We start from the raw sequence: 14,952 nt of genomic DNA on the forward strand, positions 1-14,952 counted from the left end.
AATATTAAGCTCAGATGTCATTTTCACCAAGCCCATGTGGCTGGCAGAAAACAAGCAGAACTAGATTAATGGTCTATTTTATACTTTGTCTAAATCAAGTTTGGATAACAAACTCTACAAGTCAAAAAGTCTAATATTACAATAACAATACAAACTTGCCGTATTACTACTTCGGGCAGAAAGTTTGTGATATTTTATATCCTTTTTTTTAAGTCTATCTTTATAGTTACTGCTATTACTTAATCAAGGATTTGAATTGAAAGACCCTGCTCTTCAAAGTTAAAAATCACACAACACCAGGTTATAGTCCAACAGGTTTAATTGGTGTTGTGTGATTTTTAACTTTGTACACCCCAGTCCAACACCGGCATATCCAAATCATGCCTGCCTTTCAAGAATTTATGAAACCCCTCATTATGCATTTTCCCAGATTCTTATGGAGCTTCTGATTCGTATCATTATTACCAAATGACCTTTCTTCATTCAGCTCTTCGTGTACGTTCATGGACTATTCTGTTATTGGAGGAAGAACATGGCTGACTTCCATTCGGTCCTGTTTAACCCAATTATGCATTTGTCAGCCAGTTGCTGGATAGAGTCCCATTGTTTGCAATTGTATTCCAGAAAGAACAGCTGTAGCAGCTCACAGTAATTTCTACTTATTAATATGATTCTGTAACACAGATTTAATTTTTTCTTGATATGCCTGATATGGTGTTCTTGATGTGTTGTTTTTGACCTGATTTCCTTTCTCTGATGTTCTTGACTTGCAATTTCTACTTTAATGTTCTTGATCTGATATTCCTGATGTCAGGTTCCTAATTTGATATTGGTGTTCTTTCCCAAAAGCCTGCCAATATCTTTTTTGCATTGGACAATAAGATCAAAATTGGAGATTTTGGGCTTGTTACATCCTGGAAGAGAGAAGGACTTGAACAGTTTTCTCGGTCTCCAGAAGTTGGAACTCGTTTATACATGGCACCAGAACAGGTTTGACTACATAGAAAATCAAGTTGTTAAAAGGATATCTCTCTAACACTTCTAAAATTTGATCTCTAGTTGTTTGCAATGCTCATACTCTTACTTCAGAGTTACTAAATTACTCCCTACTCAGAATTCCAGAGTGAAGTTTACATTTTGGACCTTATTCCTCTGTTCTATCTGTTTGTTTAGTGCATGCATGGCACAGATTGGAACAGATGAATGAGCTAGACTCCATTGATCATTTCCACTTCTGGAACTTCCCAGAAAAAGAATGCTCAGTATATTCACACAAATATAATGTCATGCAGCATATTTCCTGTCACTGAAGTGTACTGTAGTGTAATACTAATATTATTGTACTTATGATCCTTGCACCAATTTTCTACTTTTACCAAATGCAGCATGAATTGATCTGCTCCCCAATGTGTGGAGTGTACTTTGTTTGCCTATAGTGTCATATTTCATGTAAATAGATTCATTCATCAGTGTCAGTCAGCATATTCAATGTTGTGGGTTTCTATTTTATTCATTGGGCAATGTGAGCAACTCTGGAATGAGCAGCATTTATTAGTTGGTAATGTTGAGCTGCCTTCTTGAATGTGGAGGTGCCAGTGTTGGACTGGGGTGGACAAAGTCAGAAGTCACATGACACCAGATTATAGTCCAACAGGTTTATTTGAAATCACAAGCTTTCAGAGTCATGCTCCTTCATCAATTCACCTGCCAAAAGAGCTGTGCTTCAAAAGCTTGGGATTTCAAATAAATCTGTTGGACTATTGCCTGGTGTCCTGTGACTTCTTGAACTGTTGCAGTTCAGAGGTATAGCCATTGTGTTGTTCAGTTGGGAGTTCCAGAATTCTAATCTAGCGACTGTGAAAGAATGCATTAGGTATTGTTTGAAGTTAGGATGATGTGTGACTTGAAGAGAAATTCACAGATGGTAGTGTTTCCCATGCTTCTGTTCCCCATGTCCTTCTGAATGTAAGTAGTTGTGGGTTTGGAAGGTGTAGTCTGATTGACAAGTTGCTGCAGTGTATCTTGCAGCTGGGACGCATTGCTACCCCTCGTGTCAATGATGAAGGAAGTGAATGTTAATGGTAAACAGGATATCCATTCAGCAGCTGGCTTTGTCCTGGATAGTGTCAAACTTCTTGAATGCTATTGGAACTATCATTGTCCAGACAACTAGGAAGTATTCATCATATTGTATACATTATGGATGGATTTTAAGGAAGTTGGGCATTGAGTTAATTGCCAAAGGATTTTCATTCCCTGACCTGAACTTGCAGCTATATTTTTATTATTGGTCCAGTTCTGTTTCTGGTCAATGGTAACCACCTTGGATGTTGACTGAGAGGGATTCAACTGTGACAATATCAAGGAGCTCTGGTTAGATTCTCTTTGTCAGAGATTGTCATTACTTGGCAACACGTGATTTTTGTTACATTTAAGTCCAAGTATGAATGGTGTCCAAGTCTTACTCAGACATGAATTGTTTCATTATCTGAGGAACTGTGAAGGGTACTGAACTTTGTGCAATCATACTGTGGAGAAGGATATTGAAGCAAGAGAACTTCTCGGAAAAATGTCCATATTACAGAGGAAAGGGTGCTGGATGTCTTAAAACACAAAGGTGAATAAATCGCCAGGATTTGAACTCTGTGGGAAGCTAGGGAAGTGATTGCTGGAGCCCTTGCTAAGATACTTGTATCATGGATAGCCACAAGTGAAGTGCCGGAAGACTGGAGATTCGCTAACATGGTGCCACTATTTGAGAAAGGTGGTAAGGAAAAGCCCGGGAGCTATAGTCCGGTGAGCCTGACATCAGTGGTGGGCAAGTTGTTGGAGGGAATCCTGAGGGATTGGATCTATATGTATTTGGAAAGGCAAGGACCAATTAGGAATAGTCAATATGGCTTTATGCATGGCAAATTGTGTCTTACTAGCTTGAGTTTTTTAAAGAAGTAACAAAGAGGATTAATGAAGGCAGAGTGGTAGACGTGATCTATATAGACTTCAGTAAAGCATTCAATAAGTTTCCATATGGTAGACTGGTTAGCAAGGTTAGATTACATGGAATACAAGGCGAATTAGCCATTTGGATGCAGAGATGTCTTGAAGGTATGAGATAGAGGGTGTTAGTTGAGGGATGCTTTTCAGACTGGAGACCTGTGAGTTTCGGTCTGCCACAAGGATCGGGACTGGGTCCACTACTTTTCGTCATTTATGTACATGATTTGGATGTGAACAGAGGAAGAATAGTTAGTAAGTTTGCTGATGACACCAAAATTGGAGTTCAAAGAGTCATAGAGATGTACAGCACGGAAACAGACCCTTCAATCCAACTCTTCCATGCTGACCAGATATCCCAACCCAATCTAGGCCCACCTGCCAGCACCTGACCTATATCCCTCCAAATCCTTCCTATTCACATACCCATCCAGATGCCTTTTAAATGTTGCAATTGTACTAGCCTCCACAACTTCCTCTGGCAGCTCAGTCCATACACGTACTACTCTGCATGAAAAAGTTGCCACTTAGGTTTCTTTATTATCTTTCCCCTTTCACCCTAAACCTATGCCTTCTAGTTCTGGACTCCCCCACCCTTTGTCTATTTATCCTATCCATGCACTTCATGATTTTATAAACCTCTATAAGGTCACCCCTCAGCCTCCAACACTCCAGGGAAAACAACCCCAGCCTATTCAACCCCTCACTATAGCTCAAATCCTCCAACCCTGGCAACATCCTTGTAAATCTTTTCTGAATCCTTTCAAGTTTCACAACATCTTTCCGATAGGAAAGAGACCAGAACTGCACACAATATTCCAACAGTGGCCTAACCAATGTCCTGTACAGCCGCAACATGATCTCCCAACCCCTGTACTCAATACTCTGACCAATAAGGGAAAGTATGCCAAATGCCACCTTCTGCTAAGAATTGCTTTCCCAAAATGCAGGACCTCACATTTATCTAAATTAAACTCCATCTGCCACTTCTCAGCCCATTGGCACATCTGATCAAGATGCCACTGTATTCTGTGGTAACCTTCTTTGCTGTCCAATTTTGGTGTCATCTGCAAGCTTGCTAACTATACCTCTTATGCTCATATCCAAATCATTTATATAAATGATGAAAGGTAGAGGACCCAGCACTGATCCTTGTGGCACTCCACTGGTCACAGGCCTCCAGTCTGAAAAACAACCTCCACCAACGCCCTCTGTCTTCTACCTTTGAGCCAGTTCTGTATCCAAATGGCTAGTTTTCCCTGTATTCTGTGAGATCTAACCTTGCTAATCAGTCTCCCATGGGGAACCTTGCTGAGCACCTTACTGAAGTCCATATAGATAATGTCCACCCTTCTGCCCCCATCAATCTTCTTTGTTACTTTTTCAAAGAAAAAGTGTTGCTGACCATACCTTGAGTTCATCTGGCTTCCCTGTTAGGCCTCTTGCATTGACATAAATGCAATTTAATTTCTCAGTCCTACCTTGTTCTCTGCTTTGCCCCTGCCTCCCCGACTGTATGACTCATTTCTTTTCTCAACTGTACAAGTCTCAGATTGATCTCTTTCCTCACTATCTCCCTGAGTCTCACCCCACCTCGCTACTAGTTTAAATCCTCCCGAACAGCTCTAGCAAATCTCTCTGCAAATATGTTAGTTCCTTTCCAATTCAGGTGAAACCTGTCCTTCTTGTACAGGTCACTTCTACCCCAGCAGATGTTCCAATGATCCAAAAGTGTGAATCCTTTTCCCATACACCAGCTCCTCATCCATACATTCATCTGCTCTAACCCCCTATTCCTACCCTCACTAGCTCGTAGCACCAGGAGTAATCCAGATATTACTATTCTTGAGGATCTCATTTTTAAATTTCTGCCTGACTCTCTATAATCCCCCTTCAGAATCTCATCCTTTTCCCTTCATATGTCATTGGTTCCAATGTGTACAATGACCTCTTGCTGATCCCTCTCCCCTTGAGAACATTCTGCACCGTCTCTGGAACATCCTTGATCCTGGCACCAGGGAGGCAACCCACCATCCTGATTTTTTGCTGCTGGCCACAGAAGCATCTGTTTGTGCCTTGGACTAGAAAGTCCCCTAACACAATCAATCACTTGGAAGCTGACGTACCCCTCATTGCATTAGAGCCAGTCTTGATACCAGAAACTTGTCTGTTCATGCTACATTCCCCTCAGAATCTCTCACCCCCTACATTTTCCAAAACAGCATACTTGTTTGAAATGGGAATAGCTACAGAAGATTCCTGCACTACCTGCCTACCTCTCTTGCCTTTCCTGGATTTAACCCATCTATGTGACTAATTCTGCAACTTTTGTCCCTTCCTATAACTGCCATCCATCACATCCCCTCGCTCTTGTACATTCCTCATTGCATCTAACTGTTGTAGTGGACAGCGAAGAAGGTTACCTCAGAGTACAATGGGATTTTGGTCAGATGGACTGGTGGGCCAAACAGTAGCAAATGTAGTTTAATTTGGATAAATGTGAGGTGTTGTACTTTGGAAAGGCAAATCAGGGCAGGATTTATACACTTAATGGTAAGGTGTCAGGGACTGTTGCTGAACAAAGAGATCTTGGAGTGCAGGTTAATAATTCCTTAAAAGTTGAATAGGGTAGTGAAGAAGTTATTTAGCTTGCCTTTTTTGTTTGCCTTTATATGTCAGAATATTGAGTATAGGATTGGGAGGCCATGTTGGAATTGTACCGGACTTTGGTTTGGCCACCTTTTGAACAATACATTCAATTCTGGTCTGCCTGTTTTATGAAGGATGATGTGAAACTTGAAAAGTTCAGAAAAGATTTACAAGGATGTTGCCGGGGTTGGAGGGTTTGAGCTATAGGGAGAGGCTGAGTAGGCTGGGGTTGTTTTCGAGTATTGGAGGTTGAGGGGTGACCTGATAGACGTTTACAAAATCATGAAGGGCATGGATAGGGTGAGTAGTCAAGGTCTTTTTCCCAGGGTAGCAGAGTCCAAAACGAGAGGATTTAAGGTTTAAATTTTAAGATGAGAGGGGAAAGATTTAAAAGGGACCAATGGGGCAATGTTTTCATGCAGAAAGTGGTACATATCTGGAATGAGCTGCCACAGGAAGTGATGGAGCCTGGTACAATAACAATATTTAAAAGGCATCTGGATGGATATATAAATTGGAAGGGTTTAGAGGAATATGGGCCAATTTCTGGCAAATGGAACTAGATTAATTTAGGATATCTGGTCAGCATAGAAAAGTTGGACTGAAGGGTCCGTTTCTATGCTGCATAGCTCTATGACTCTATCTGCAAACATCTCCTCTTCTGACCTTTGAAGAAGTCATTTATAAAGCAGCTGAAGATGCTGGGCCTTGGACTCTGCCTGAGGAACTTCGCAATGATGCCCTGCGGCTGAGAGGATTAAAACCCAACAATCACAACAATCTTCCACTGATGCCACCTGGCAGAGAGTTTTCACCCTGCTTGCTATTGATTTCAGCTTTGCTCAGACTCCTAATGCAACACTTGGTCAAGTACTGCTTTGAGCTAAAAAATGATTATCGTTACCTCACCTTTGGGAATCAGTATTTGTCCATGCTTGTACCAAGACGATAGTACATCCCAGAACTCAGAGACTCTGATAAATTATTGATGATTGAGTGCCACTTAGAACTGTCAATTTCACTTTTCAACGTTTTTCTGATGATTGAGCACAGACCGATGTGGCAGTAATAAGTTAAATTGAGTTGTCCTATTTGGTCTGATAAATTTTCAGTATTGTGTTGATTTCGGTGTCATAATTGACATGGAAAGCATTGTTATGTGAATGGAGCAGAGGCCTGGTGAATAACGTTGAGGTGGTAATTAGGACTCAAATTCTTTACTGTGATCAGTGCTATTAGCAAAGCATACTGATGGGTTTCTTCTTCTTGTCAGAAACAACCTGCAAAGTTGTTAAAACTGATTTGCACTTTGTTGACATTGAGCATTTCTTGTGTAGTCAAATGATGCAGACTTAAGGAATTGAATGAATGTGACATTGGAGAATTTTAACTGAATCTTCTTCTTATATACAACTTCTCATTAATTGTGATGCAGTTGTAACGTGCGTTTTTTTTTAAAATTTGACTTTAGGTGTCTGAAGTGTACAATCACAAAGTGGATATCTATTCCTTGGGTCTTATATTATTTGAACTTATGTATCCTATCTTGCAATCTGGAACAAATCACGAGAAACAGAAGGTAAGTTTTCATTAATAACATGAACTGCGTAAGAGAGAAAAAATATTTGGCAATTACATTCAAATGCACATTCTTTATGTTGGATGGTTTGTGTTGGCACACTGTTGGTTGAAGATAACAACATAACCAAACTGAGTTTATATGCAGCTGTATAAACACCTGTACTGTGTCTAGCCGGAGCTGCAACATCTGCTGGGTTCAGATTGGGTCTAGGTACGGTGTCAAGTACATGTCAAAGACTAGTACAATTTGGATCGGAACTCAGTACTAGTGATTACTGGCATTCCTGAGTCCATTGTCAAGTGACAGTTAATACAAATTGGTTATCAGCTCCGTATTGAGCATAGTTTGGTACAAATCCAGTCTGGATGAGGATTGGTACAGATTGCTTCTGGGCTCAGCAATAACTGTGGGTGTTTTAATGGGTGAGGACTGGTATAGATTTGGTCTGGGTGTAGTGCAAGATGAATGGAATGCTAATTGGGTCTGGATGCTCTGTCAGTTAAGAATGGATACAGATTGAGTGTGGATGCAGTTTTGGTTGCAGAGTGGATGCAAAATACTGAGATCAAAATTAAGCCATGGAGAAATTGTGGACTTGTTTCCCTTGAGAAACATAACAAATGTTTAATTCACATTATGCCAAGAGTAAATATTTTCTTTTCCACAGATATGGACTGAAGTGAAAGATTGCAATTTTCCCATAGACTTTACAAAGATGTTTCCCAAAGAGGTAAGATTATTGAAATGTGATTTGGATATTGATGAATTAAAACCTGTCTTTTATGTGGTTATCACTGATGCTTCTGTTTATACTTTTGGGATGGTTCATGGTTTGGGAATGATTGAGGGTATCAATCTGGATATTAGTCAATTCAGACCTTGAGCACCAAAGTCAAAAGAAGCTTCACTCAGAGTCATAGAATCCCTGTTCATCTTAATATGTTAGTGAGTAACTATACTACCAAGGGGTAAGCCAAGATGCCTGCCTTTCATTTATTCTAATCGATTTGAAGGTCATACAAAAAAATTGGTATTTTTAAAATTTTAAATATAAGTAAATTCTAACATAATTCATTATTGGAGCAGTACTGTAATTAATAAATAAGTAATGTGACATTACCCTACTCCTGCACCAAGTGGAAATATTCATCTCGGCAGTCTTTGCTGCTGAGCAACTCCATTATTTGTTACTTCATAATGTGTTTCCTTTATACAGCATCTCATCTTAGAAAACAATTTTAAAACTTTGTAATATCATATATGTAAGACCTTCAGACTTTAGCCAGTTCCTCAGACTCAAGATAATTACTCAACATAATTGTTTAGTTATATATGTATCATTTTTACACACCTAAGAACATGAGATTATTCAGCTCTTTAGGCTTGCTTCACCATTCAACAAAATCCATAAAGATTGCTGATCTTCTACCTCAACTGCAACGTCTTACCCTATTCCAAATCTGTAGATTCCCTTACTATCCAAAAACCTAACAATTACTTTCTTCTCAATGACTGAAAATCCATACATCACTAAGGTAGGAAATTCCAAAAATCCACAACTTTTGAGTAAAGTAATCTCTCAGTCCTAATTGGCTGTGTTATATATCATGGTTATAACCATAATGACTGAGATACAGTGCTACCACCAATCCCTTTTTTATGTTAAATTGTGGGGCCTAATTAGAAGTAGTAGAGAACACAAAACATCATTAGGATCAAATGAGAACAACTTACCTGAACAACAAGATGTGGTTTACTACATGATAGCAATAGATGTAAATTAGATTGATCACTCCAAAGAGTATAGGAGCCAAAGATTACACGCCAGTCTCCATTGCAACTTAATGTTAGCCTGCACTTTTCCACTCAAAGACTGGGACGTTTTCTTATTAGGTTTTAATTTAACACAACTTCGATGTTAATTCTTTCAGAACCATTATCTTGTATAACAAGCAACCTGGTTATGGTGAGGTTGTGATCCCTAGTGCTAGCCATCCAGATAATATCCTCAAGGCATTGACACTTAAAAGTACTCTACGTTATAATAAAAGTATCTCTTAGTTTTTTAAATTCTACTAAACTTAATTCTATTTTTCCCAAACTCCTTTTATGAGCAATTCCTTCATCTCAGGAATCATTCCAGCGAATGTTTATTGCACTCTCTTCAACATGAGTGTATATTTCATTGAGTACGGAAACTCAAAACTGTACTCCAGATGTAATGTCACCAAAGCACAATCTGACTGCAATGATCCCTCCTTACTCTGAGGTCAACATCCCACTTGCTTTCTCAATTGCTTGCTGTGATGCATGTTTACTTTATGTGGTACAGAGAATGCTGGGGTAACACAGCAGGTCTCGCTTCATCTGGAGAGAGAAATAGAGTTAACATTTTTGATCTGATATGACTCTTCTTCAGAACTGAAAAAAAGTTGGAAAAAGTTTGTTAATACTCTTGACAGAAGCAGAGACTGTACTGTAGGGAACAGATGTATAGAAGCCCACTGCAAAACACAAAAGGGATTATTAATAGTGGTGAACCAGAAAAAAATAGATGTAAGTTATGTATAAATTAAACTTTGTGATTTGCACAAGGACCCACAAGTTCTTTTTAATACAAACACTTCTGATTCTTTCACCATGTATAGAGTCATAGAGATGTACAACATAGAAACAGACCCTTCAGTCAAATTCATCAATACCAACCAGATATCCTAACCTAATCTAGTCCTGTTTGCCAGCACTTGGCCCATATCCCTCTAAACCCTTTCTATTTATATACTGATCCAGGCAATTTTTAAATGCTGTAATTGTACTAGCTTCCATCAGTCCCTCTGGCAGCTCATTCCATAGACATACCACCCTCTACGTGAAAAGCTTGCCCCTTAGTTCCCTTTTATATCTTTCTCCTCTCAACTTAAACCTGTGCCCTCGAGTCCTGGACCCCACCCCCCCACGGAAAAGACCTTGTCTATTTATCCTATCCATGCCCCTCATGATTTTATAAACCTCTATAAAGTCACCCCTCAGCAACCAGCATTCCAGGGAAAACAGCCCCAGCCTATTCAGCCTCTCCCTATAGTTCAACATCTTTGTAAAATTTTTTGAACCCTTTCAAATTTCACAACATCCTTCCGAAAGGAAGGAGATCAGAATTGCATGCAATATTCCAAAAGTAGCCTAACCAATGTCCTGCATAGCCATAACATGACATCCCAACTCCTATACTCAATACTCTGACCAATAAAGGAAAGCATACCAAATGCTTTTTTCACTATTCTATCTATCTGTGACTCTACTTTCAAGGAACTATGAATCTGCACTCCAAGGTCTCTCTGTTCAGCAACATTAAGTGTGTAAGTTCTGCTATGATTTGCTTTTCCAAAGTGCAACACCTTACAATTATCTAAATTAAACTCCATCTGCCACTCCTCAGCCCTTTGGCCCATTTGATCAAGATCCCATTGTAATCTGAGGTAACCTTCTTCACTGTCCACTACACCTCCAATTTTTGTGTCATCTGCAAACTTACTAACTCTACCTCCTATGTTCACATCCAAATCATTTAAATAAATGACAAAAGGTAGTACACCCAGCACTGATCCTTGTGACACTGCACTGGTCACAGGCCTCCACCTTGAATAACAACCCTCCACCACCACCCTCTGTCTTCTATCTTCGAGCTAGTTCTATATCCAAATGGCTGGGTCACCCCATATTCCATGAGATCTAACCTTGTGAACTAGTCTTCCATGGGGAACCTAGTCGAACACTTTACTGAAGTCCATATAGATTACGTCCACTGCTCTGCCCTCAATCCCCTTTGTTATTTCTTCAAAAAATTCAAGTTCATGAGACATGACATCCCATGCACAAAGCCATTCTGTCTATCCCTAATCAGTCCTTGCCTTTCCAAATACCGTCCCTCAGGGTTCCTTCCAACACTTGCCCACCATCGACGTCAGGCTCACTGGTCTATAGTTCCCTGGCTTGTCTTTACCACCTTTCTTAAATACTGGTACGTTTGCCAACCTATAATCTTCCAGTACCTCATCTGTGACTATTGATGATACAAATATCTCAGCAAGGGTCCCAGCAATCACTCCCCTAGTTTCTCACAGAGTTCTAGGGTACACCTGATCAGGTCCTGATGACTTATCCACTTTTATGCGTTTCAAGACATCAGTACCTCCTCCTCTTTTTTTCAAGATGTCACCATCTATTTCCCCACTTTCTATATCTTCCAGGTCTTTCTCCACAGTAGGCACTGATGTAAAATATTCATTTAGTATCACACCCCCCCCCCAACTCGTGTGGTTCCACACATAGGCTGCCTTGCTGATTCATACCCTGTACTCTCATTCAGCTTACTCTCTATAAAGCTGTTTACATTGTAACAGGTGAATTGCCTGAAAAGGTCTCCCAGTTGGTCTCCGCCCTTCAAGGTAACAAAATTGCCTCGGATCACCTCTTGATAATATCCAGTGTAGGATCATGCTTTCTCAAACCAGATTAACAGCCCTCATCGGGAATTACACATTCTATGAGGTCCAGCTGGCTGACTGCATGAGAACAATAGGTCACAATACAGAATCCTGTAAGTAGTACATGAGTACTGTGCAAGTCTTCAGGTTTCCACCACTTTTGTGCAGACCTTCATTGGTGCTATGTTGATAGGAATATAGGTCCAATCAGAACAGACCATAATTCCATATCATTGGAAGATTCAAACATAAACTAATCAAAGACAACGTCTGAGCAAAGGTTACACATCCACTTTCACAGAGAGTAGTTGTTCAGATCTTTTCTGGATTCCAGAAACTTATCCAGTTTCAAGATTGGATCATTTTATTTAGTCACCTTTATAGTATGGTGACTGATGAGTCTATTTGTTACTGTTAGTTTTTTGTATCATATATCCATATATTGTGCTGTTTCTTGTTGTTTAATGTGCCTATTCTCATTTTGATATCTTGCAGACTTAACTATTAAAAATCATGTTGGATAATGACTCAACCAAAAGGCCTGATGCTCTTGAAGTTCAGAACTCCATTCAGGATCTCCCACCCGCAGTGTATCTTGAGGAAAATGCAATTGCTTCTTGTTAAAGGTGGAATTCCTGCTACAGTTTAGCTTCAAATTGGAAAACACTGTGCCCTTGTACTAGAAATTATGTAAAACCTTATGCATGAATGTCCAATACTTCTATATCCACAGCCAAAGTAAAGATGCTTGCTTCTAGTCTGTCCTTGCTTCTCAACAGTCATAGAAGAGTATGATTTCTGAAAAGGATTTTTTTTCTTCAGTTCAATTCCCAATGCCCCTTTTTTTAGCACCTTTCAAACTCATGTCCTCTGCTGTCTGTTATGGGACAACAATAAGAGGTGTGGTTATTTTTCTACATAGTACATAAGGTATAATTCTTAAGGGCAGACAAATTCCCAATCCCTGTGCCACTACAAGCTGACAATCTCCAACAATCACATATGGGAATTGACCACACCAAGTGAATGACCAGGAATCAACAATGATATTAACATCCATTGCTCAGACATTAAAGGCACAACTGGCTCACCAAACAAGTGAACATCAGGAACATCATACTCACAATATTCCTATCCTCTCATAGGTGAAGATTGGCTCTGATCCATTCCAAATTCTTGGTAGTAAGTACCTTGTTCTCACTGATTACTTTTTAGGATCATCTGATGATTACATGCCACATCAGGATCTATGATAGCAAGCACTCTCGGTGGGATCTTCAGTTTATTCAGCACAACATATTAACTGGATTCCAGCCAGATAGCCAAGTACAAAATTAGATGCAATTCCTTTTTTTGTTAATAAATTGTTTACATAACATGCATGTCTGCCTCATTATTACCATCAAGTCACAGTAACGTCCCTTTATAAAATATCCAGAATTGCTCTGACACATAATTGAGTGTTCTTCTTCACATCACCATCAGTATATAGCCCATGTTTCCAATTAATTAATTTATATGCAAAACTTTTAAGGCTAATTAAAACTATGGCAAGGGGAGGGAAGCAATGCTCTAAATACATAATTAAACCTTTCACTTATGTATCGAAACAATGTAATTGACATACCATGAACAACCAGGTGAAGTGATTTCTAAGAATGAGCCTCATTTCAATGGTTAATTATTTCATGATATGTATCATAAACCATTATCCATAGTCTTGAAGAAGTTACGATTCATACAATCAAATTATTTGTTACTAAAATGTTAGTAGGCAGATCAATGCTTGCAGATTGCTAAACCCTACCTACACAAACCTCTGTTTATGAGTCAATGCACAGCTATGCCGATTACCTTAGCTTCCACCTTTCTATCCATCCTGAAGATAGGGATGCTATTTAGATAGAACTGAAGATGATGGATGATGTACGTGAAAGTTCTTATGTAAGTTTTACAAATTAGCAGCAGGACAACTGAAATAACTCCACAGAGGTGGGTATCCCATCACCAAGTCATCCTTTATTGGGTGAACAGTCCTTGACTTTACTGCTGCCTCATTCAGAGTCAAGTATGTGAGTGCCAGTATCTTTGACACTCCTTTATTTTTTTTTTCTTTTTAAGAAAGGAAAACACCGAGTGGCCAGTGACAAGCAGTGCCCTTTGTTTGACATTCTTTTTTTTTCCTTTTTTTTCTTTTTGGCCAGTGACAGACTCTACTGTTTTTTTTTCTCTTTTATTAACCCCCACACTACCGCCTAACTGCGGTAGTGCTTATTATTTTTAACCCCAGCACCCATGGTGTGTGTGTGCAGGTGTGAGACACAGTGAGAGACAAGGTGTACAAATCTTTATTCAATTTCCACCACCAGGAAAAGTAGGAAAACACCCGAGTGGCCTGTGACAAGCAGTGCCCTTCACGTCAAAGGGCAATGCTGTGTGATCAAAACAGTGAAGGGGAGGGCAGGGACTAAATCAAAATAGAGTTGGAGGGGGAAATGATGCACTCCACTCCCTGCGGCGCCCACCTCTCCCTGAACAACTCCAGGGTGTTGGTGGACACCGCGTGCTCCTTCTCCAAGGACACCCGGGCCCAACACTCCTTTATTATCTGTCAGCCAGATCTCCCTGATTGGACCAGATTAACTGCGGTAATCAGGGATTACATATTCTATGAAGTCCAGCTGGCTGACTGCATGACAACACAGAATCCTGTAACTAGTACATGAGTACTGCACAAGTCTTCAGGTTTCTACCACTTTTGTGCAGACCTTCCCTGGTGCTATGTTGATAGGAATATAGATCCGATCAGAACAGACCATAATTCCATATCATTGGAAGATTCAAACATAAACTAATCAAAGACAACATCTGAGCAAAGGTTACACATCCACTTTCACAGAGAGTAGTTGTTCAGATCGTTTCTGGATTCCAGAAATCTATTCAGTTTCTAGACTGGATCATTTTATTTAGTCACCTTTATATTAAGATGACTGATGAGCCTACTTGTTACTGTTAGTTTTGTATCATATGTCCATTTGTCCCTTGTTACTATTATTATATAATTAACTTTTACTTGTTTAAGGGGGAAATGATGCGGCAACTTTTAAGAATAGAGTTATGTTTCTAACATCAATAGTGTAATAATGTGACATAACATACTGTGATTTCTGTCTAAAGATGGTATCTGTTCAAGGAAGATTATATGACCATGCAAAATATCCATGAATAAAAATTCATGTTATG

At 39.5% G+C, this 14,952-nt stretch overlaps 1 protein-coding gene across 1 annotated transcript in view; it reads left to right on the forward strand.

Moving 5' to 3' along the window:
• Window positions 1-12,318, forward strand: part of LOC132815235 (interferon-induced, double-stranded RNA-activated protein kinase-like) — a gene marked incomplete at its 5' end in the record, with an annotated part of 29,231 nt that extends 16,913 nt beyond the window's left edge. Inside the window, 4 exons of the mRNA XM_060824049.1 lie at window positions 850-990; window positions 7,115-7,222; window positions 7,893-7,955; window positions 12,205-12,318. Coding sequence (XP_060680032.1) covers window positions 850-990; window positions 7,115-7,222; window positions 7,893-7,955; window positions 12,205-12,210 — 318 coding nt within the window. The remainder of the gene's footprint in view (window positions 1-849; window positions 991-7,114; window positions 7,223-7,892; window positions 7,956-12,204) is intronic.
• Window positions 12,319-14,952: the final 2,634 nt, after the last annotated feature.

Source organism: Hemiscyllium ocellatum, chromosome 4 (genome assembly GCF_020745735.1).
Source record: "Hemiscyllium ocellatum isolate sHemOce1 chromosome 4, sHemOce1.pat.X.cur, whole genome shotgun sequence".
Classification (NCBI taxonomy): Eukaryota; Metazoa; Chordata; class Chondrichthyes; order Orectolobiformes; family Hemiscylliidae; genus Hemiscyllium; species Hemiscyllium ocellatum.